This window comes from Elephas maximus, chromosome 10 (genome assembly GCF_024166365.1).
Source record: "Elephas maximus indicus isolate mEleMax1 chromosome 10, mEleMax1 primary haplotype, whole genome shotgun sequence".
Classification (NCBI taxonomy): Eukaryota; Metazoa; Chordata; class Mammalia; order Proboscidea; family Elephantidae; genus Elephas; species Elephas maximus.
The window spans coordinates 11,049,917-11,074,652 of record NC_064828.1 but is presented as its reverse complement, the minus strand read 5'-3'; the positions used below and the strand labels follow the sequence as shown (position 1 = coordinate 11,074,652).

The 24,736-nt window shown below is 43.1% G+C and overlaps 1 protein-coding gene across 1 annotated transcript; it reads left to right on the top strand.

Annotated features, from left to right (window-relative positions):
- The first annotated feature begins 66 nt into the window (after positions 1-66).
- SLC28A2 (solute carrier family 28 member 2) lies at positions 67-23,942 on the top strand. Its single transcript, XM_049899243.1, is given in 19 exon segments — positions 67-164; positions 236-330; positions 8,098-8,186; positions 9,086-9,245; positions 11,184-11,325; positions 12,677-12,790; positions 13,110-13,187; positions 14,711-14,791; positions 15,227-15,311; positions 17,193-17,232; positions 17,234-17,313; positions 17,398-17,531; positions 17,950-18,117; positions 18,325-18,522; positions 19,375-19,456; positions 20,757-20,855; positions 21,076-21,112; positions 21,114-21,185; positions 23,620-23,942. Coding segments are annotated over 19 exon segments (1,953 nt in total). The 5' UTR covers positions 67-83; the 3' UTR covers positions 23,738-23,942.
- Positions 23,943-24,736: the final 794 nt, after the last annotated feature.

Below are 24,736 nucleotides of genomic sequence, written 5' to 3'. Positions count from 1 at the left end.
TCTCTCCCAAGCCCCTCAGTGCAGAATGACCAACATTGCAATCTTTGGCCCTGGATTTGTTTTTCAGTTGCGGTGAATAGGAGATGGAGAAAACAAATGGAAGGGAGTCCATCACTCTGCCTACAGTGGATGCTGGGGTAGAGAACCCAGGGCTGGAGCTCATGGTAACTCGCCATTTTAGGCAGGCCCATTGGCTGTGCTCAATCCCTCACCTCTGCAGGGCTCTCTGACTGAGCTCAGCTCTACCTCGCTGAATCCTGAGGAAACCAAGAGGACTGAGGAGCAAGGACACAGCCTGAGGGATGGGCTGAGGCTCCCCACTCACCAGAGGCACAGGTGTTTGGAATTCAGCTCATTTAGGACCTCAGGGCCTAGGTAGGGCAGGCTGACGGTAGTCAGTGGGCTCTGAAGAGGTCTAGCCTGCCCTATTCTCATCTTCTGATGCCACAGTGGTGATAAGACTCACAGTCACCGAATGTTACCATTTGCACATGTTTAACTTCATGTAATTAATTGTGACAAAAACCTGTGACGTAAACAGTGGGAGTTCAGAGATTCAGGGGATATGGTTTCAGTTAGACTGACAACAAAAATAACAAGGATAATAATAATGGCTAATGTTTATTGAGTACTTACTATTGTGCAGAGTGCTTTATACAAATTATTTAATTTTCACAATAGGCAGATACTGTTTTTAATTCTTCTCCTTAGGCTTAGGAATTAACTTACCTATATCACTTTTAAAAAAAGCTCTTCCAGAATACTCAGATTTGGGGTTCGGAGACAGGGAAACCAGGGGAAAAAAAAAAAAAAAAGACAGCGAAGGATTCGCTACGAGGGATAATAAGGAATGTCAAAAAGTACAGTGTCTTGGAAATTGAGAGGAAACAAAGTCTCAGGAATGAAGGTACGGTCCCCAGTGTTCTGTGGACCAGGAGTCAAGGACAGGAGTGAGAAAAATCTTTGAGCTTGATCATGAATATGGTTTCAGAAGAAATGTCTTAGAAAGTTGTTTGGGTAAAATAGTTTAGATGGAAGCCATTTTCCATAGTATGGAAAAGGGTCTGTGTATTTATAAAAGATTGTAGAGGTCATGCATTGGAGAGTTTCTAAAGGGGATATATGGATGTGACCCAGAGCAGCTCCCAAACAAAAGATCATTTTTTTTTTGTTGTTGTTTTCTTCTCTGTATTTTTAAGAATTAACTCAGTGACTCAAAGAATAAGCCAACATTTTAATTCTATTTTTAAAAAAATAATAATTTTTTTGTTGAAAATATTCACAGCAGAACATACACCAATTCAACAATTTCTATACGTACAATTTACTGACGTTGATATATTCTTCAAGTTGCTCAACCATTCTCACCCTACTTTTCCAAATTTTTCCTCCCACATTAACATAAGCTCACTGCCCAATTCTATCTTGCTCTCTACAAATTTATTTCTAAGTATAAATATACATTATTATAAGTATAAACTTCTATTACATACATTGTATGTATATATATATATAAATAAAAGGAACCCTGGTGCAATGATTACAGGTCAGCCGCTAACAGGGAGGTCAGCAGTTTGCATCCACCAGCCACTCCGAGGGAGAAAAGACCTGGCAATCTGCTCCCATAAAGATTACAGTCTGGGAAACCATACAGGGCAGTCCTACCCTATAGGGTCGCTATGAGTAGGAATTGACTCAACGGCACACAACATATACATACATACATACATTAACATGCTTATAATCAATGTGTACATTACTATTTTATTTTTTCTAATTTATCATTTTATATATCATGTCCTATGAATTGACAGCAAAATTTTTGTAAACTTTTCATACTTACATAATATTTCATATTTGTTTAGCAGCATAGTGCTTAACAATGTGACTTCTAGAGTTGACTACTTGGGTTTATATCTGAACTCTACCCAGTGGTGTGCTAGTAAATGTTTAAAGAGTTGGCCCTCCAAGTGTAGTTTTGTCATGAATGTTGGTTGATATTTTTGCTTAATTTAATGAATAAGACCAGGGGTTGACAAACTTTGTGTATAGATATAGTAAATATTTTAGGCTTTGCAGGCCATGTAGTCTCTTTGTACCTACTCAATTCTGCCATTTTGGAAAGCAGCCCCAGATGATACGGAACAAATGGGCATAACTGTGTTTGCAATAAAACTTTATTTATAAAAACAAGTGAAATGGACTTCGCCCTTGGACCATAATTTGCAGATCCTTGTTCTAGACAAAACAATAAGTCAAGTCCTGATTTGCAGCATTAGCTTGTAGTGTAAATACTCCCAATATGGGTGATTTCAAGTTACCGGTGGGATGTCGTTGAACGAGGAGTTGGGAAGAGATGCACAATACCACATCATTACATAAAATTTCCGCCATGTACATACAAGAGGTGTCAATCAGCAGAGTTCTCCAGCCTCTTTTCTCTGGCCATTCACTGCTCCACCCGCCAACAGATTTCAACATGGCGCCCTCTGCTACTCCCTCTTCATGCAACTCTCCCCATACTGGCCCCACTTTACACATATATAATTTATCTAACCAGGCCCTATAACCCTGGGGCCCTGCCTAATTTCCAAGATAATCGGTTATTCATTTAAGATCTTATTTTAAATACTTTTTAATTGTATTTTGCTGAGGCTTGTGCTGTGCCAGCCTTGAGTGCTTCATTGTAGTTTATTGTCCGCTAGGAGATAACAGAAAAACTGAACAAGTCAACAAATCTGGTTTCTAAGCTTGCCTACCTAGGGTTCTTGAACCTTCTTGTCATCAAATTTATCTCTTTATCCGACTCACCTCAGAGCAAGACAGCTGATCTACTAATTTGTTGAAATAATTGTTAAAATATTTTTCTCCCACCCCAAAGTAACATGATCATTTTAAAAGGAGTTGTCTCAACCCAACCTTTTATGATATGACCCTGAGGCAAAGAGAAGATCAAGAAAGAAGATTGTGTTGTACCTTCAGAGCCTTATGGTGCACCTTAATCTTCCAAGCTGTCTTGTTCCAGAGAAATCCATTGCCATCGAGTCGATTCTGACTCATAGTGACCCTGTAGGACACAGTAGAGCTGCCCCACAGAGTTTCCAAGGAGCTAACTGCTGACCTTTCAGTTAGCAGCCAAGCTCTTAACCACTACGCCGCCAGTTTCTGTCTTGTCCCAGAGAGTACATCTCATTTATGATATATCTGAGAGGTAGCAAAGGAGTAATGGAGTATAGGAAAAGCCAGTGTTGTGTCCATTTGTGTGGTATAAAAGACATGTAACAGGAGAAATTTGTCCTGGTAAGAATGAGCCTAGAAGGCCTGTCTGCTCATTAGTACCATTCTGTTTAAATCTTGAAGTGTTAAAGAGAGAGGAATCAGGGAAGGCTTAATCCAGACCCCTTGCTCTGTGGTCCAGAAAGGAGGGGGCGTATCTCTAATGGTAGAGCCAGCATTCTACTGTTCTCAAACCAGGGTTGAAGATTGGGATGAGAATTATAAATCACTGCTAGGAGCTGAGCGGGCACCCTGGCAAGGGCAGCTTTCTAGTCTTGTATGCCACAGAAAGTCAGCAGACCCTCCATGGTAGTGATGCAGTGTTCAGTGTTGGCTTCACGCTCTCGCTGCCCAGGGCCTACACAGGCCTGAACTCTTTCAGCACATGAAGTGTTTTTGCTCAGAAACTCTAACACCTTGTGGCCCACCACTCTGCAACCTGGGCCAACATGGCTGATTTCAAGTTACCAATGGGATGTTGTTGAAGGAGGAGCTGGGAAGAGATGCACACCAGCACGTCATTATGCAAGATTTCTACCATATACATAAAGAGGTGTAAATAACCTTAAGAGCCTAGAGAATAGTAAAATGGGCTAAAATAATTAGAAAGTTATGAGTTTTTTTTTTTTAATTGTACTTTAAATGAAGGTTTACAGAGCAAACTAATTTCTCATTAAACAATTAACCCACATGTAGTTTTATGACATGGGTTCCCAACCCCATGACATGTCAGCACTCTCCCTTCTTGACCTTGGGTTTCCCATTACCAGCTTTCCTGTCCCCTCCTGCCTTCTAGTCCTTGCCCCTGGGCTGGTGTGCTCATTTAGTCTCATTTTGTTTTATGAGCCTGTCTAATCTTTGGCCAAAAGGGTGAATCTTAGGAGTGACTTCGTTACTGAGCTGAAACGGTGTCTAGGGGCCATCTCTCAGGCCAGTAAGTCTGGTTTTGTGTGTGTGTGTGAGTTAGAATTTTGTTCTACATTTTTCTCCAGCTCTGTCTGGATTGTGATGCTTGTCAGAGCAGTTGGTGAGAAAGTTAGGAGTTTTGAACATTTATTTCCTTTGTAATGTAATTTATTTAATTGCAAGTTTATATAGTTTAATTCTTAATAATGTCTCTCACAGTTTCTGAAAATTAAGTCCGCTCTCGCAAACTGGTGCACACTGGCTCCTGTGCACAGTGATTCTACCCCTTACCAGTTACTGGGCAAGTTGCTTCTGTGAGCCTCAGTTTTCACCCCGTAACCCGGGGAAAATATTAGTACTTACTTGAAAGGGTCTTTGTATATTTTGCCAGATTTTTGTTGGCACCTGAAATATAACTTGTCTACCCACTGCCACGGAGTTGCTTCCGACTCATAGCGACCCCATAGGGCTTCCAAGGCTGTAAATCTCTGTGGAAGCAGACTCTCACATCTTCCTCCCGTGGAGCTGCTGGTGCTTTTGAACCACCAACCTTTCAGTCAGCAGCCAGTCGCTTTAACTGCTGTGCCGGTGGTGTCCAGCTCTCCAGAAATCTCACCAGCAATATTTTCCCATGTGAAAAAATTTAACTGGTTATATAGATATAAAATCATGCCTTAAAACTATAACTTGTATTTTTTAAAATTCTAGTAAAGCTACACATATCCCTGTTTCATTTACTTTCCGTATTTGTGTGTGATTTACTTTTCTTCTGTGTCAACTACAGTAGAATCTGGACTTATATACATATAACTCTTTTTTTCTCTAACTTTTTATTGAAAAAACTTCAGCTCTGCAGAAATGTTCTAAGAGTAGTTTACTGAAGAACTGTATTCCCTGTCTGTATGTTGACAAGCTGTAACATTTTGCCGCAGTTTCATCTAGCTATAGGCTTTTTTAAGCTGGCACTTTGGAGAGTAAGTGGTTGCCATCACGACGCTTCACTTCTACACACTTCAGCCTGCATCTTCTGAGAACAAGAACATTTTCTTCGGTATCCACAATGTCAGTATCACACTCAAGATAATTAATATAATTCCATATCATCTAATATACAGTTTTTGTATATTTTGTTGTTGTTGAGAATATACACAGCACAACATATACTGCTTGAGCAGTTTCTACGTGTACAATTCAGTGACATTGATTACATTCTTGGAGTTGTGCAACCATTCTCACCCTCCTTTCCTGAATTGTTCTTCCCAGATTAACAGAAACTCACTGCACCCCAAGGCTGCCCCTCAGGGTGTTGGCTTAGACGCTTCAGAAGATGGGATTTTGGACTCAGAGTTGATTTAAGACTTTGGATGATGTGATGGGGTGAATGTGTTTTGCATGTGGCAAGGACATGAATTTTGGGGGTCAAAGGGTAGAATGTTATGAATTGAATTATGTCCCCCCAAAATATGTGTTGTAAATCTTAACCTCTGTGCTTGTGGTAGGAGCTCTGGTGGTGCAGCGGAGCACTTGGCTGCTAACCAGAAGGTCAGTGGTTTGAACCTACCAGGTGCTCCTGGGGAGAAAGATCTGGAAGTCTGCTTCTGTGAAGATTATAGCCTTGAAAACCCTGTGGGCAGTTCTGCTCTGTCCTATAGGGTTGCTAGGAGTAGGTTTGGTTTGTTTTTTCATGCCTGTGGTTATCATCCCATTTGGGAATGGGTTGTGTCTGTTGTGCAGGACTTTTGAGATAGAAAAGAGAGCAGGGTAGAGATGCAGCAAGATAGATGCCAGGATAAGGAACAAGAAGGCTGAAGCTGAAGAGATAAGGACCTTCCCACTGGTGGTATTTCTGTTATAGCAGCACTATACAACTAAGGCATGGTTACCTGCCTCTTCTAATCTCTTAGCAATCATACCTTTGGAATTTCTGGAATGATCTCTCTGAAACTCCAGTTTTATTTCTCTAACTAGAAGCAACATGGAGTAATAGACTTTAGCCTGGCAACCCTGTTTTAAACCCTAACTCTGCCACCTGTTGGCAGTCTGTTTCCTTGCTTATAACCTTGGGGTAATAATATTAATCCTGCAGTGTTTTTGAAGGATGACTGATGAAGTCTGGGCAGTGCCTGGTAGAAGGTACTTCATAAAGAGTTGTATCTGGCTCTTCTTTTCTTCGCAGGCAAACTTTTTAAAAAGTAGTCCACGTTTGTTCACTCACTCCTTAATCCACTGCATTTCAGCTTTCACCCAACCTCTGCTGTAAACAGCTCTCAGACAGTATCAGTCCCCTTCTTGTTGCCAAATCTATCATCTCCTTCTTACTCATCATGCTACCTGATTTTCTAGACCACTGGCCATCACTGACCTCTCCTTCTTGAAGACCATTTTTCTGTTTGGCTTTTCCTCTTAGCTCTCCAACTGCTCCATCTCGTCTGTCTGCTTTTTAAGAGTAACTCTTCTGACATCCAAAGAGGATGGTGGTGGAGTACAGAAGTCTGGCAGGGGAAGGTGGAAATGGCAAGATAGGTGGGTATGAGCCATACGAATTACCAGGAGGGAGATCTGGAAGGGTGCCCAGGCCTGGCCATGTTGCATATCAATCCAGGTTCCAGATAGAGGATTTTAGGCAGCCTGTTCCCGTAGAAAGGGGAGATACGAAGGGAGGAGGCAGGAGTAAAGAAGGCTTTATTAAGGGACAGGGAGTATGTTAGATGGGAGAGGCAGCAGTGGAGAAAGCCATGGGAATCTGGGGGCCAAGACCCCAGGGCATTTGGAGTTAGTGGCTGGCCCTCAGCCCTGCTTGAGCTGTCCTGCCTCACTCAGCATGATGGCCATATTGGGAACTTTGTGCTGGGCTCACTTTCTTCAGAGCTAAGAGTTTGGAAATTGAACATTTTTGCTGCTATGACTACAGCATGCCTAAGATACTTTAGGAGTGCAGAGAAAGGTGAGCCTGGGGTCTAGGTAAGATCCAGCATGGGAGGGTGGTTAAGAGCTCAGAGTCTGGAGCCAGACGACTGAGTTTACATTCTGACATCGCTCCTTACAGTCTCTGTGATCCTGGGAAAGTTACTTAACTTCTTAGTCAGTTTCCAAATCTGTAAAATGGATTCTTAGGCGGAGTCAATGAGTTAATATTTGTAAAGTTATTAGACAGAGCCCTGACCATTATCGTTGTTAGTTGCTGTCAAGTTGATTCCAACTCATGGTGACCCCACGTGTACAGAGTAGAACTGCTCCATAGGGCTTTCAAGGCCGTGAACTTTCAGAAGCAGATTGCTAGGCCTGTGTGAGTTCGAACGTCCAACCCTTCTGCTGGTAGTCAAGGCCTTAGCATTTGTGCCAACTAGGGACTCCCTCCAGCAGATAGGAACCACTGTATAAATATTGGTTAAAACTAACTTGAATAGCCCTATTTACTGGGCACCTTCTCTCAGGCCCGCCCACAAAGGGGCTCCTGAGTGTTGTGGTGTTTCCCTTCCTGTCTGTCAAGGCACATCTGACTAACTGTTCAGGGCTATGGGTTTGTGTAGTTTTTAGGGAAGACTGCTGAAAGCTGCCTCTCAGAAGAATAGACTTCTTTATGAATATGGAAAACGAGCAACCCACTGTCCCTAGGGAACAGGGGAAGGAGTAGATCCCAGGAGTCTCTCCCTGATATGACCAGTGTCCACCTCTGTGGTAGAAGATTACCAAGGATCCTGCTTGTCCAGGCTGGGCGGGTTATTTAGACCTGCTGCCCATTGGCAAGGTTTGGCCTGGCCTTTTTGGCTGGAACACTACCTAACTTCCCTTGGCTGAATAATTTTTCTAGTTGACTAAGATCAAATTCTGCCTTGGGCCAGCAGTCTAAGTCCTGGGAATAGATACAAATGGCGTGGAGTAATTTTTGTATCTCAACTTTTGGGTACTCCTCAGGAGGAACCGACAGCCTCTCATCAAGGCGAGACATTTCTACAAAACACATGGCTTGTTCAAGAGAGTCCTGGTGGGCCTATTGTGTTTAGGTGAGATACTGAGAATGCAGGGAAGCGAGAAACAGTCATTTTAGAAATACCGCCTCTTGTCAAGATGATTACCCTGAAAAAACACGAACTAACCCAAAGGGCTATTTGATGTATGGGGTCTTAATTACTTGAAAGTGAAACATGCTTTATTGTATTTTTCAGAACTGTACAGTGTGATAGGCTTAAGTATTTCAGAGAATACAGGCGAATCTCTTTTTATACAGGGTATGGTTCTAGTAGGCTTTACAAGAGAAGGTGGTGTTATACATTTCTTATTTGCTAGTTTCCTAGTAAGAACAATGATATAAAATCTTTTTAAAAACAGCAAAACTCTGTTTAAAATGTACGGTTAATGATGTATGGGACCTTGATGTCAGCAGGAGAGGCAGCTGGGGTTGTGAGAACAAAAATGATATTTTTGTGGGGAGTCAAGGAGTCCTGGGTGAGGACCATATGGCTGTGCTCCATGGTGGTAGCTTTGTTTATCGTATTTTTTACCACGTGGCTTTGCACAAGAGGAAAGGTTAAAATGATGGGTTATAAAGTTTGGAGGAAATGCGACTGACTTTTGAAGAGTCTAATGGTGGATGCTGATCAGATCTACTCCGAGGTACAGAAAGAGGACATCAGCTAAAACAGAAGGGGTGAGATATCATTAGGACAGTGAAAGTATACGATCACCAGAGTAAGTAGGACTCTCCTAGGGAGTCCTCAAGAAGAGAACAGTTAGAAGTCTATCCTGGCCTTGAAAACTGCAGCTCAGTCTGACAATTAGGGGGCGTGGCAAGGGCTCTGGAGGGTTCTTCTTGGTTTAAGTCCCAGATGTTCATGTCTGGAGCTTCATTTGCCCCTTGGAAGCCCTACCTTGCTAATCCACACACCGCACCATCTCTTTTTAGCATATGCTGCCTACTTCCTGGCAGCTTGCCTTTTGGATTTCCAGAGGGCACTGGCCTTGTTCATCCTAACCTGTTTGGTGCTCTTCACCCTGGCTCACCGCTTACTGAAGAGGCTCTTGGGTAAAGAGTTAACAAGATGTCTGAAGCTCTAGTTGAAATGGTAAGAGAAGAACGTCAGTATCCCTGGCCCCACAACTTGTCTCAAACCCAGCCTGCTTCCCTTTTTCTCTCTTGCTAGTTCCTGAGATGTCTCTCTGGCCCTCACCCATGCTTTTAGGCCCTCATCCATATTTTTCAGAACCAAAGCCACCTCCACAAGTTGCCTTGGAGCTGACTCCAATTCATGGTGACCCCATGCGTGTCAGAGCAGAGCTGTGCTCCACTAGATTTTCAAAGGCTGATTTTTTGGGAAGTAGATTGCCAGACCTTTCTTCTTAGGTGCCTCTGGGTAGACTCGAACCATCAACCTTTCAGTTAGCAGCCACGCACATTAACCTTTTGTACCACCCAAGGACTCCAGAATGAAGGCACAGAGAGCAAGTTATCTGTGAGCCTCTGAGTGCTGAACTTCAGCCCAGTTTCTTGTAGCCTTGTGTCTTAACAGTGCACAGCAGGGGCTGAGTTTCAGAGAAGAGGATCGACTTGCTTGTGATCAGGGCCCTTGTCAGAAATGAGAAAAACCATACTCCTCTTCAACGAAGTAATCAGAACAAAGACGCTTACAGCTACATTTGCTAACAAACCGACTTGATGGTCACGTGTCTCCCTTAGCTCCCTGGTACTGTTTTTTTTTAATTAATTTTTATTGTGCTATAAGTGAAAGTTTACAAATCAAGTCAGTCTCTCATACAAAAATTTATACACACCTTGCTATACACTCTTAATTGCTCTCCACCTAATGAGACAGCACACTCCTTCCCCCGACTCTCTCTCCTAGTGTCCATTCAGGCAGCTTCTGGCCCCCTCTGCCCTCTCATCTCCCCTCCAGACAGGAGATGGCAACACAGTCTCATATGTCTACTTGATTCCCAGGTACTTTTCATGCTTTTTTTTCTCTAGTCCTCCAGACATTCTGCACCCACTGGTGTCTTTACAGTTCCTTAGAGTTTAAGGAGCAAACTCACTGTTGAGTTCATGCTGAACCGGATTCTACAGCAGCCACAGCTCACCTAGCTATGACAAGCACAAGGGCATGTGCTTTGCTCACAGGCAGGGTGAGAGAATAGCTTTCAGACTCCCTGTAAACTTCCTCGTTTCTGCAATTCTCCAGTGGATGCCCCCAAAATTGGTGTCAAGGATGAATTCCACAGCAACAGTTTGGAGAAACCACACCAGATTACCACCTAAATTTTGGATCATTCGTTTACTTGACACTAGGGGGTGGCAGAGCTGAAAGGACTTTACTCATTAGCAATGTGGCTCTTGGAAGCCGGCTTTCATTCACTTTAAGTGGGATGCGTTTACAGGGAGAACAGCTCCAAAATTCAATGCTGACCTGTAATGCCTTTTGTTGTTGTTGCTCCTGAGGCAGCTCAGCGGACAACGTGCTCTTCTGTTTTGTGATCTCCCCTCTCATTCTTTCCCTTAAACTGAATTGATTTGTTTAAGACACAAGGAAACCACTTTGTGTATTGATCAAGTGTGTCTGGTACGTTAAGGGTACGTGAGTAGTTAAGGGTACAGAAGATATATAAGCAGTTAATTTGTAGTTTGATCTTTACTCTTACCCTTGATGGTGTGGTTGGAAAATGGGTGGAAGAGATCCGGGGGGGCCAATGCATACTTTTCCACATTTTGCTTTTACTATTCTGGTTATTCATTGGAACAATCGTAAAGAATGGAATTTTATATCACATATTACTGATATGGAAACTGGAGGGACAGGAAGTCATGTGATTTGTGTCCTTGGATTGGAATCTTTCAGTTCTGTAAGAGTTGGCTACCAGGTGAACCATTCTCAAGCTATGTTTCTGTGTCTAATCTACAATAAACTATTGAGTTATTTCAGTTATCTCTGGGGTGAACTATTTTTTTGAGGTAAAGTTATTTGTCCTTCATTCAGTGAGTCAATGACATGTCTTTGGCATTCCCTCCTCAGGGTGTTTGGAGGACTCTCCTTGATTCGTCTTTGCCTGTGGCTGGCTTTAGACACAGCTCAAAGGCCAGAGCAGCTGACGCCCTCCGCAGGAATCTGCGTATTCATCGGCATCCTTTTTGTCTGCTCCAAACACCACAGTGCAGTGAGTTTTGGGTCTGCAGTTTAGGCATGGTAACACACAGCCAAGGGCCAAGTACTAATTGCAAAGTACATGCGCCAAGTAGTAATTACAAAGTGTCTTAGTTTTCTAGGGCTGCCATGACAAAATACCACAAATCCGGAGGTTTTAAAGAACAGGGACTTTATTTTCCCATGATTTTGGGAGGTAGAAGTCTAAATCAGGGCAGGGGCTCTAGAGGAGGTTTCTTGCTTGTTGGTAGCCCTGGGCATTCCTTGGTGTTCTTTGATATGTGGATGGATCTTCACATGGCCTCTTCCCCCTGCCTGTTTCTCTGTGTCCATTCTGCACTTTTAACAAGACGCTACTCAGAAGGGCTTAGATTTATTAGGACTCACCCAGCCCACAAAAAATAACAAAATAAAAACCCTATTTCCAAACAGGGTCACATTCACAGGTATAGGGATTAAAACTCCAACATATAACTTTAGGGAACACGATTTAATACATAACACAAAGGCATAGAACTAAGTTCTTAACAACCTCTTGTATTTGCCTCCTTTGAGAATTTTTGCTTCTAAGTGAAGTTTTAAAGATCTCAGAAGCCCTAGACCAGCCATTTTCAAACTGATTCATTCATGAGTCTTTATCAATTTTGTGGATCTCTTGTTAAGTGCCATCAAGCCGGTTCTGACTCATAGTGACCCCATGTACAACAGAATGAAATACTGCCTGGTCCTGTGCCATCTTCATAGTCATTGATATGTTTGAGCCCATTATTGCAGCCACTGTGTCAGCCCATCTCATCGAGGGTCTTCCTCTTTTTCACTGACTCTCTACCTTACCAAGCGTGATGTCCTTCTCCAGGGATTGGTCCTTCCTGATAACATGCCCAAAGTAAGTAAGACGAAGTCTCGCCATCCTCAGATCCAAGGAGCATTCTGGCTGTACTTCTTCCAAGACAGACTTCCAAAGATCTAGGCCAGAATTAAAGAAAGAGTGAAGCAAAAAATAAAGAAAAAAAGAAAGTAGAATACGAAGATAAATCAGCTTGCACTGTACACAGTAATGTCAAAGTATTGGTTTATGAAATTTTTATTTGTACGTATGTGTGTTTGTGTAAGTGTTGTCTAATGTCTAGACACATTTTTTAAAATCTTATGGGCATATTCGGCTCTTTTCATTTTGCTACCATGTTTTCCCTTACTATGCTCCCTATTCCGTTCTACCCTGTGTTTACTGTTAACATCTTACGTTGGTTCTAACCACAGTACATGTGTGTAGATGATGAAGCACCCATATTTAAAACCACAACCAGGTAATAGGCAAGTAGGATTTAGAACTAACAATGGAATAACTTTCTTATTGGTACCAGGTGTCCTGGAGGACAGTGCTTTGGGGCCTGGGTCTTCAGTTTTTCTTTGGGACCTTCGTCATCAGAACTGATCCTGGATTTATTGCATTCCAGTGGCTGGGAGACCAGGTTCAGGTATGAGAAACTGAATATGAGGGCTCTGCTCTTTTAGAACCCTAGGGAAAGGAGTTTGTGGGGAAGCACTAGGAGATCGAGCTCTCTTGTTAATGATGGTGGTAGGAGATGTGGTGGGAAAGGAGAGAGTATACTGGGGTATAACTAAGAATATGATTTAAAACTGAGCTGCTAAGTCCTTCTGTTCAATGAGCAGTTCACGGGGACGTAGCCTGCCTCCAAACTGTCAAAGGGAGGCCAACCTCAGTAGCAGTGAGGCTGATCCAGTTTTCTCCTGTGTCCTTCCTGGATTCACTCTTGTTCTCTTTCTTTCCTTCAGGTTTTCCTGAACGACACTGTGGCTGGATCCAGTTTTGTCTTTGGGGATATGCTGGTCAAGAATGTCTTTGCTTTCCAGGTTGTATCTGCTTTACAAACAGGAACGGGGGTCAGTGGGCGGTAAAGCAGAGGATGAATGTGTGTGTTCAAGAGGGCAGCCATCCTATATACCTGTTTGACCATATGGAGAGGCTTTAATCCCATCAGTAGAGGAAACAGCATCGATCTCTTGTCCTTTGATTGTTACCATCCTGAAATTGGATAAAACTGGGGCCCAGCTAGGAAGGTGCCAATAAGATCTCTCTGTCGCTTAGTACTGACGGAATAATAGATTGCCAGTGCATCTTTAATTTATTCCTAGACTAGTTTGCATTTAAATATCCACTGAGTATCACCACTGTTCAGATGCTGTTGGGATGCTCAGAGCTTAGTTTGGAGACCTGACACACAGAGTCCACTTGTCATGGTTTGAATTGTGTCTCCCCCAAAATATCTGTCAATTTGGCTAGGCCATGATTCCCAGTATTGTGTCCACCATTTTGTCATCCGATATGATTTTTTTTCCTTTCTTTTTTTTTCTTTATTTTGCTTCAAGTGAAAGTTTATAGTTCACGTTAGTTTCTCAAACAAAAATTTGTACTCACATTGTTATGTGACCCTCGTTGCTCTGCCTATAATGTGACAACACACTTCTCCTTTCCACCCTGGATTTCCCGTGCCCATTCAACCAGCTTTTGCCTTCTCATCTTGCCTCCGGACAGGAGCTGTCCATTTAGTCTCATGTATCTACTTGAGCTAAGAAACACACTCTTCACGAGTATCATTTAATGTCTTATAGTCCAGTTTAATCTTTGTCTGAAGAGTTGGCTTTGGGAATGGTTTTAGTTTTGGGCTAACAGAGAGTCCAGGACCATGTCTTCTGGGGTCCCTCCAGTCTCAGTCAGACCATTAAGTCTGGTCTTTTTACTAGAATTTGAGTTCTGCACCCACTTTTCTCCTGCTCCCTCAGGGTCTCTCTGTTGTGTTCCCTGTCAGGGTGGTCATTGGTCATAGCCGGGCATCATCTGGTTCTTCTGGTTTCAGGCGGATGGAGTCTCTGATTTATGTGGCCCTTTCTGTCTCCTGATGTGATTTTTTTCTATGTTGGAAATCATACCTCTGTGATGTTAATGAGGCAGGATTAGAGGCAGTTATGTTAATGAGGCAGGACTCAATCTACAAGATTAGGTTGTGTCTTAAGCCAATCTCTTTTGAGATACAAAAGAGAAGTGAGCAGAGAGACATGGGAGACCTCATACCATCAAGAAACAAGAGCCAGGAGAATAGTATGTCCTTTGGACCTGGGGTCCCTGTGCTGAGAAGCTCCTCGACAAGGGAAGATTGATGACAAAGACCTTCCCCCAGAGCTGGCAGAGAGAGAAAGCCTTTCCCTGGAGCTGGACCCATTAATTTGGATTTCTAGCCTCCTAGACTGAGAGAATAAATTTCTCTTTGTTAAAGCCATCCGCTTGTGGTGTTTCTGTTAGAGCAACACTAGACTTAAGGTATACATGAGCATGTGCAATGGAGTGTCTTATAGCTGCGCCGTAATCCTCCCTACAGGCCTTACCCATCATCCTTTTCTTTGGACGTGTGATGTCTGTGCTCTACTATCTGAGCCTCATGCAGGTGGTGGTTCAGAAGGTGAGTCCTTTTCCTAGACCAGTCAGAAGATGGGCCTTGTGATCTGTCAAGAAGCACAAAGATGATAATTCCTTTGGAAAAATGCTCATACGTAGAAGCTGGAGAAAGTTAGAACCAAAGTGAAAAGGTAAATTCTTCCAAGCGTACATGATATCAGATGGTCAGGCCCAGGGCCCATATAGGCCAAGGGGAAGAGCAGGAAGAGAACATGGGTCAGACTATCCTTTCACACTGAGTTTTAGTTTATTTGTTCTAAAAGCCAGGCATCCTGAGTTCTGGTCCTGACTCTGTAAACTGCTTTGTGGCCCTGGGCTTGTCACTGTACTTCTCTAGGACTCAGTTTTCTTATCAATAAAATGGAGAGGGAAGAGTTTTGCTGGACACTTTCTAGGATTCCTTCTAATGCTAATGGCTTGGGTCTCTGTATCCCTTTAGATGGCCTGGTGTTTGCAAGTCACCATGGGCACCACTGCCACTGAGACCCTGGCTGTGGCAGGAAACGTCTTCATGGGTATGGTAAGTACCCAGAGGCCTTCTGGCTTTCTTTTCTCTGTGGAACTGAGAGCTTGGCAGAAAAGTATGCTTTCCTTCTGAAAAGTCAAATAAATGAAGACTGTGGGCAGCCAATGGCTGATGTGAAAAACCTCAGAAGCTCAAAGGGGCTCAGCTCATTGCTTTTGTCATTCACGCCTTATAATACTTATCTGGACATTCTTAATCTGGACATCCTTAGCCATGGATCCAACTTCTTACACAGGAATTTAGCGGAATGTCCTGTCCATATCTTATGCCCCCTCAGGGGCTAGGAATCTTGTTTGATCTATATTTTGGCTTCTCCCTGTGACTCCCTGTGGCCCTCCTTTTCCAGGGTCTCTAAGGAGGCAACAGCTTGCCTTGCTCATGACCACCACCAAGGCTCTTCCACATGATACTTGCTTGGTACATTTGTCTGTATGGAGTAGGTGCTCAATATATGCTATCGACCAATCAGCTCTGTGGTAAGAACTGTGGCTTGTCAAATTGACAAGGAGTTAGTACTGAGGTCTTTCTCTCCCCAGGCCCAGAACCTGTTTCTGAAATGTTCTCGGAGTACTTGTGGATACTTTTGCCTTAGCACTCACCTCACCACATTTTGCTGAAATTATCCATAATCAGTTTCCTCTTCTAGACTCGAAGCTTCTAAGAGTAGGAACTTTGCCTTATTCATATTAATATCCTTAGCATCTAGTTCAGCACTAGGTAAATAGCTGACATTTGTTAAATGGTAAATAATATTATTCTTAGTAAATACTAGATACAGTTTACATAATTGGCCCTTCATAATTTCAAAACATTTTCACAAACATTATTTCTTATGATTCTTTCATCAAAAGTGGTGTTAGATCACCTACTTGCAATTCATTTAATGAGTACTTGTTAAGGATCTAATATGTACTCAGCAAATGCACTGTACTCGTAAGTCCATTCAAAAAGTACCTGATTTTAGACCTTGAGAGCATACAAAAAAAAAAATACCATTTCTATTCTATAATATTTTTAATAGTATTGTACACAGCAAAACAAGTTCCCATTCGATAATTTCTACACATACTGTTCAGTGACATTGGTTACATTCTTCACATAGTATCAATGTTCTCATTATTTCCATTCTAGTTGTTCCATTTCCACTAACCTAGTCTCACCCCCCACCTACAACCTTCTCATCTATGCTTTAGAGTGTTTTGTTGACCATTTGGTCTCATATAGATGATTTTTTAAAAGAGTGTAATACTCAAGGGTGATATCAGTACTTTAGAAGCTAACCTGATATTTAGGCAAAAGGTGACTTGAAGGGATAGTTTCTGCTCAAGACTTAAAGAATATCTCAGGAAAATAGCCTCAGGGACTCCTCTGTCTCAGTGAGTCCAGTAAGTCTGGATTTTTTGAGAATTTGAAGCTCTGTGCCAGATTTTTCTCCCTTTCTAACAGAATCCATCTATCATGGTCCTGACCAGAATGTATAGTAGTGGTAACCCGGCACCATCTAGGTCTCCTGGTTTCAGGGTAGAGGATGCCATGGTTCATGTAGACAGTCCTGTACACCAGTTTCTTCTGTGAATCTTGGGTTTCCTTCTTTCTCTTTTACTCCAGACAGGTAGGGAGCTCTTCTATAATATTTTAAAATTTAAATGGATAAGACGAACACACATAACAGATGAGAGCAGTGCCAGTCAGAATATGATTAGGTCCCAGAGGGAGTGAGGCAGAAGCTGGGAGGGACTGAGAGCAGAGCTCAGTGCTCGGTAGGTGGGGCCTTTTTCTCACTAGAATAGAGCTCACATTGGAGGAGTATGTGTCTAATCCACCCAATCCCAGGGGCTGGGGTGGGAGGCACACCCTCTTGGAATCTGACTGGCTTCAGAGGTACCTCTGCTCATCCGTCCATACCTTGGAGACATGACTCTCTGAAATCCACGCAGTGATGACTGGAGGGTTTGCCACCATTTCAGGCACTGTATTGGGAGCCTACATGTCCTTTGGGGGTAGGTATAGTGTGCTTGGTCGCTCCTGAGTGAGGCCAACTTCTGGGTTCTGCAGAGACACTGAGCCCTGTCTGGCCTTACGAATCAACCCGTCGTCCTTGATTTCTGCCTCTGTGATGGCTGCCCCTTGTGCTCTTGCCGTGTCAAAGCTGGTATATCCAGAAGTGGAAGAGTCTAAGTTCAGGAGCTGGGAGGGGGTAAAACTGCCCCACGGGCGAGTCCACTGAGGGATGTAACTTAGAAGATGGTGAGGTCGGGGACAGATCAAGTGGCGCTGAGGTGGCAGAGGCCTCAAGTCTCCCTGAGGGGGAATAACAGAATTCCACATCCTCTCTTGCCTATCTCTGCCTCTAGCTGATCAGTGATTTTCTTGTGTTTTGTAACCCTAACACCTGCTGCTAGCTTTTGCACGCCAGTACTCTCTGTCCCTGGTCTCGGTGTGATTTCATGGCAATAATATGAGATACTGCTTCAAAGTAATGTCCACTACTAGTAGGGTTACTAAGGAACCCCATCACTGCTCAAACCAGCCTTGCGCCCTCCTCCTGTTATAGAGACAGTGGGTTTCTTTTCTCTGAGAGCTGAGACGACTGTAGACACCACAGTCTTCCCTTCAGGCCCGATAGCCACGAGAAGGAGAAGAATATCCTGGAAGCTGCCAGCAGTGGTGGGGCTACAGATGCCATAGGCCTTGTTGCTAACGTAACAGCCAACCTGATGGCGTTTTTGGTTGTGTTGGCCTTCATCAATGCTGCCCTCACCTGGCTATGGGAATTGGTGGAGATACAGGGGCTCAGTTTCCAGGTAAAGGATCCCATTTGCTGGGATGTCCGCCTGGGATATAGATAAATGGTTCCTGAGCTGCATGTCATCCTGACCCACAGCAAGCTAAGAGAAAGCATAAATTGGAGAAGGGTGGAAGGAATTAAGTCAAGGCTCAAGAAGCTCCTGGACTCCTGACTGTCGTTACGTGTTTTTTTTCTTTCCCGGGTCTCTCTTTCTTTCCCTTAGGTCATTTGCTCCTACATTCTACAGCCCATGGTCTTCATGATGGCTGTAGAGTGGGCAGACTGTCTAGGAGTGGCTGAGGTTGTAGGGACCAAGGTTTTCATAAATGAGTTTGTGGCCTATCAGCGACTGTCTCAATACCAGCACAGATGTCTCTTTTGAGTGGAAGAGTGGATTGGGGGCAAGAAACAATGGATTTCGGTGAGTAGCAATCCAGAAAGCCATACATAGTATAAGGTCTCAGCCGTGGCTCTGTGCAGGCAGACAGGAAGTGCTACACAGAAGTTTGTTACAGACCCACAGATCCCTTTCCAGTGCCCCAGACCTAACCACAAGGTAAGCATAAAAGTATCCTCAGCAGCCTCTGTCCCCAGTATCTGAGCTACCATGTGCTATTTCTCCTCTACCCTCTGACCCAACATCTCTCTGTAATGTAATTGTTGGGTCTTTGCCATTGGAACAGTTTAGGGAGGACACTATTTTTGATGGTTTAAGATCTCCTTCTTCACTTACGGAGTCGCTGGGTGGCACACACTGTTAAGTGCTCCACTATTAACTGAAAGGTTGGCAGTTTGAAACTTCCCAGAGGTGCCTTGGAAGAAAGACCTGGCAATCTGCCTCTGAAAAGTCACAGCCTTGAAAACCCTATGGAGCACAGTTCTGCTGTGCAGCACATGAGGTCACCATGAGTCAGGATTGACTCGACAGCAAATGGTTTGTTTTTCTTCACTTATAAGTTCAGTTTGCTATAAACTTGTCTCTCATTCTCTCTCCCTCTCTCGAGCTCCTCCCTCCCTCCCAGTCATCCTCATTCCTAGGTCTTTTCCTTATTCTTCGGCTTCAACAAGAGCAGCATGGGACAGAGAGGCCCATGGTGGATTCCATATCATTATCCCGGCCATCACTCGGGAGCAGCCATTTCCCGAGTGTCCCTTCCACCTTTCTTAGTATGAAAAGATCCGGGGCTCTCCGTACTCTGAAACGTCTATCGTGATTGTAATGCTGCACATGTGGGACTGAGTTTATTTAGTTCTTTACTTTTATTTTCTCTAGGAGAGAGCTGAAATCACTACAGCATTTTTACTCTGTGGATTTTTCAATCTTAGTTCCATGGGAATCACACTGGGAGGCTTGAGTGAGTTAATTTATCTTCCCAGCTTCCCAAAGCCCATCAGACCCCTGCTTCTGTCATGGACAGCCCTGGTGATTCAGTACAAGTTGAGACCAGATAGAGAAACTATGTGAAACAGACCTTCTCAGACCTCAGTTAATTAGAAGCCAAGACAGTCATGCTATCTTGCTATGCATGGAGCCCACGCTGGGTTGACAATCTCAACTACTTTTTTCCTTTGGATTGGAGACCCAAACGACCGATTTTATTTGCCCTATGGAAGACAGTGTTATAATGATATTACTTCTCCTTTGCTGTTAAATTGTAAATAAAGTTATTTTGTTTTTTTTTCAGTAGTGAGGTACTTTCTGAAATTCGGCTACATGTTAGTTGTCTTCGCAGAAGCAGGAGCTCCACAGGGAAGCAAAAGACAGAAGTAGCAGCCACATAGGGAAGATAGACAGTAAGAGTGAGTGAGGTGAAGCGTTGGATTAAAAGCTGCAAGCCACCAGTTGTAGGAGGAGTGAGTATTTGAAGCAGACAGAGGTGTATTTAGGCTGCGGGAGATACTGCTGATGGTTGGAGAAAATCGTATGAGGAAGGTGGAATTGTCCTTGTGGGCAGGGACGGGGGAAATCACTAGTAGATTCTAAGTGTTGGGAAGATCCAAGTTAGAACTGGGTCTTGGAAGAAATAGAGTATAAGAAGACATACAGCTCAGTGGTCCATTTCCTACGGCAGCCACATCGCCGTATTTGGTAGCAGTCTGAACAATTTAAAGGTGAACTCATATCCTTTCAGTTTATCTTTTTCCCTTCTGCTAAACGCTTGTCTATATCGTTCTAATACTGTTGCCCAGTTATTGTCTGATTATGAGATTGTCATCTAGAAATAGGATGTGCACACTGTGTGGCTAAGCTTAGGTGAATGCTGCCTGCCTTATTCTTCTGCTGCAAAATAGTCCTTCTAATTCTGGTCCAGGCTTAAGAGTGCAGGTATCAACTAAGGAACGTCCAGGCATTTGCACCTGCCTGGAGCAACCCAGAGCTTTGCTTGATCCAGATACAGCTTGAGAATAATCACGGGACCTACTTAGGGCCAGACACACAACCCTTGGCCTGGGGAATGCCTGAGTTAGTGATCCCTCAGGGCTATGTACATATACATTCCTTAGAGGACCACTAGAAGCCTCTGAGGCCTGGTGGTAAGGGTGCTATTCGTCTGCTATGTTTTGTTCCTCTGCATTCTTCTAAGTGGGGACTATGGGAGGCACCTGATTGCCTGGTGGAAAAGAGATCAAGTTATTTTGTTTTGTTGTCTGCAGTGTCAATGGTACCCCACCGGAAAAGCGACTTGTCCAAGATTGTGGTTAGTGCCCTCCTCATGGGGGTCTGTGTATCCTTCATCAATGCCTGTATGGCAGGTAGGTGCCTCAGCTTGTCTCTTGGCAGAAACCACTTACCTAGGTCATGACAGGATCTATCCCAGAATATTGATTTAAGCATTAACCATCCATCCCACAGATGCATAGAAAAGGCACCTAATCTCCAGTGTACTTCATCCACACCCCTAGAAAAAATAAGAGTCTTAAGGAGCATGTGCAAATCCCCCTCCCCCTTAGTATCTCTTGTCTCCTTTTCCAGGAATCCTTTCTGTCACTAGGGAAGTGGGAACCGACTGTCTCCTTCCTAAGCACAAGCTTCAACAACAGCAGCTATGAGACCTACATGTGCTGCAAAGAGCTCTTTCAGAGGTGAGCGCCAGGACCCCCGCTGCCTCCTGTTATGCTCCAGCCTCCATTCCAGAGTCCTCTGGGGGAAGAGAAATAAAGCCTTGAGGGTAGTCACGTGGGTGCCGACTACAGTGTGAGAAGGTGTTGGTGGTGGTCTCGATCTGTGTTCCTTTCTTTTACTAGCCCATCCTCACTACTATCGGCTCTAGTACAGACAACTGATGGGTTCACCTGGATCGGTGCGGTACTGAGAGTGGAAGAGCAGGGAAAGAAGCAAGAAAGGGTGGTTTCCTCGATTAGAACTGTATTTACTGTGATTGGAATATTCATGGGTGTAGGCACAGACTCAGCAATGGTTCTAAGTGGTTAAGAAGTTACGGGTGTCTTCAGACAGAAAAAAAGACTGAGGGGATAAAGTTGAATTTATGGAATCATGATAAATTCAGATAGTGTGAAAGTAAACTTGTTTACCAAGTCCTGGAATATTAGAAGAAGAGGATATATCGTGAAGCTACAAGAGCTAGTTGTAGGACACACAAAACACACAAAAGGGAGGGTTTGAGGAACTAGAATGTTTGGCGCTGTCAAAATAAAAGATGAACGTACTGGTGGTGATCTGTGGGTGAGTGGAGAGGCTTCGGGCAGATGAGGTTGGAAGATCACAAAAGGCCTCGTATAAAACGCGAAGGAGTTTAGGTTTTGACTTGCAGAATTCTGAACACTGGGGTGGTCAGATACGCTTTTTCAAAAAATCACTTTTGGTAGCCATTTAGATGGCAGGAGAAGAATAAAAGCAGTGCTGTCATAGTCCAAGTGAGAGATGTTGAGGGCTGATACTAAGTGGTTACGAGGACCGAGCTACATCAGACCAAGTAGAATCAACAGGATTGATTGTTGGCTAGATAGGAGGGAGGCATGGGGTGAGGGAGAGAAATGAGTCTCAAATGACTGTCTCCTTTCTGGCCCGGACAAGTGGCCCTAAGGGGTGCCATTCAATCAATGGGAGGAAGAGGACTAGTTCCAGAAATGGGAGTGAGGAAGGAGATTATGGCTTAATTCATTTTGGGATATGTTGACTTGGAGGTACTTGTGGGACAACTATGTGAAGCGACTCAAAAGCCAACTGTAGTCTGGGGCTCAGAACAGAAGTCAGAGCTGGAGATAGAATTAGACGTTATTCAGTAAGTGACCTGTTCACAATATAGGTAGATGTTCAGTTGCTACCTGCTTCTTAGGTTACTAGGCTAAGTTAACCCACGTTACCCTCCTGTGTTCGGAGGTTATCATCAAAAAAGGTAACCAATATCCTCCAAAAAATTACCTTTTTGGTGTATGTCTTAGTTATCTAGTGCTAACTATCTAGTGCTGCTATAACAGAAATACCACAAGTGGATGGCTTTAACAAACAGAAATTTATTTTTTCACAGTTCAGGAGGCTAAAAGTCTGAATTCAGATAGCTGGCCCTGGGGAAAGGCTTTCTCTCTGTCGGCTCTGGAGGAAGGTCCTTGTCTCTCCTGAGCTTTTCCTGGGCAATCTTCCTGGGTTTGGCACCTCTCTTCCCCCATCTCTGCTTCTTTTGCTTGCTTGTTTGATCTCTTTCATATCTCAAAGGAGATTGATTTCAGACACATCCTACACTAATCCTGTCTCATTAACATAACAAAGACAGCCCCTTCCCAAATGGGATTACAACCACAGGCATAGAGGTTAGGATTTACAATACATGTTTTGGGGGACACAATTCAATCCCTAACAGCGTACTAGGAGGAATGAATTATAAGCTGGGTAGATTGTTGGTGTGGCAGTTTTGACTCCTGTGATTTTGTAGCAGTTGTGTTGATGTTGTAAACATAGTCTGTAGTGAATGAATAAAGTGAAAATTGCTAACATTTGTTTAACACAAGAGTTGTCTTTATATCACTGAACTTTACTGAAAAATTAACAAAATACTCTTTCTTGTTCATTTATGCCTTCAACCCTTCAGCTGACTTTTTGTCTAAAGCCCCTAGTAAAGAACATTAGCACCTAGAATCCGAAATGTTTTTGTGCAATCACTTTATACTAATTCAGCCTGAGATGTTTTCCTTTCTCAAGAGGAACGTGGCTTTGGGATGCCACCTCACTGTTTTGAACAGATTCAATTCTAAATCACTTTGCAATGCATTAGCTTCGCTTCAGTGATGCCTGGAAAGGAAATTCCCTAAAGAAATATGGTCAAGAAGTGGGCAAAGGAACAGAACACATTGTATAGGTTTTCTTGCCACTATTATATTGGGCACGAATGAGAAAATAAACTTCACTGGGTCCTATTTATTTAGTCATTGCTGATGGATCCACTTATAAGTTGTTGTTTCATTTTTTTTTTTTTCAGCTGCTTAGTGCAACTTATCAATACAGTCTTGTTGCGTTGTGTTTGTCTGACCCACTATGTATCTCTCTGGCTTTTCGTTTCAGTACTTCTCTGAATGGCACCCACATGCCTTCTTTTTCAGGTCCCTGGGAAGGCAATGAGTTCAGTGCCATGGCCCTTGCCAACTGCTATGGAATCTACGGCCATTCTATCTGTGTCTAAGGCTGCTCCGTTTCCACAATGGTATTGACCTTGACAGCTTTTTGATGACAAATGTGTTTGCATACTCAGAGTACTTGCTCTACAATTAACTCACCAAGATCTCTGAAGGTAAATACAAAAGTTCCATTTTTGGTATCCCAATAATGACAATTAGTATTTGTCTTTCCATCATATGAACTGAATAGAAAATTCTTCCTGGGCCCTGCTTGAGCTTAAGCTTGAAATAGTAAATATTACCATGTCAAGAAAAATTTCGTTCCCAGTTGCCATCTTAAAAATTATGTGATGCAATGTGCTATAAATGTGACTTGGCACATAATGTGTACTAAAGAGGAGAAAAGTTGTACACCTACTCCTTACTTATCGACTCCCTTGTTATCAGACATTTCACATTTACAATAGTAAACTACTATCTATTTTGCGTGTTAATGACATGGATGTTAGTAATGAACCCCAAGGTGCAAGGTAAGCATAACACTGGCTGTGATGGTTAAGGTTATGTGTCAGCTTGGCTGGGCCATGATTCTCAGTGGTTTGGCAGTTATGATGTAATTTGGCAATTATGTAATGATGTAGTCATCCTCCACTTTGTGATCTGATGTGGTCATCCTCCGTTTTCGAATAATGCTGATTTTCACATAACATCCTGGTCTTTGGAACCTAACCATGTTAATAAGTGAGGAAGGGGTGTATTTCTTGGAGGTCTGTGTGTGAGCTGGGATTTATGTTGGTAAACTTATGTATGAAAGGTACATGACTATTTAATGATAAAAAATTTTTAGTTGTCACACATTTATAAACTTGAATACTCCTTAGCATCATTATACAGTAAACAGAAAATAATACTTCTTGTATACAGACCTCTAAGGAATACTCATTTCTTAAAGGTCTTACTTTGTGTTAGTGCTATATTTGTTCTCAAGTTTATAGGGAATCTTTTAAAACAGTGATTTTCAACAGGAAGGGGAAGAGTTTTGCCTCCCAGGACACATTCGGCAA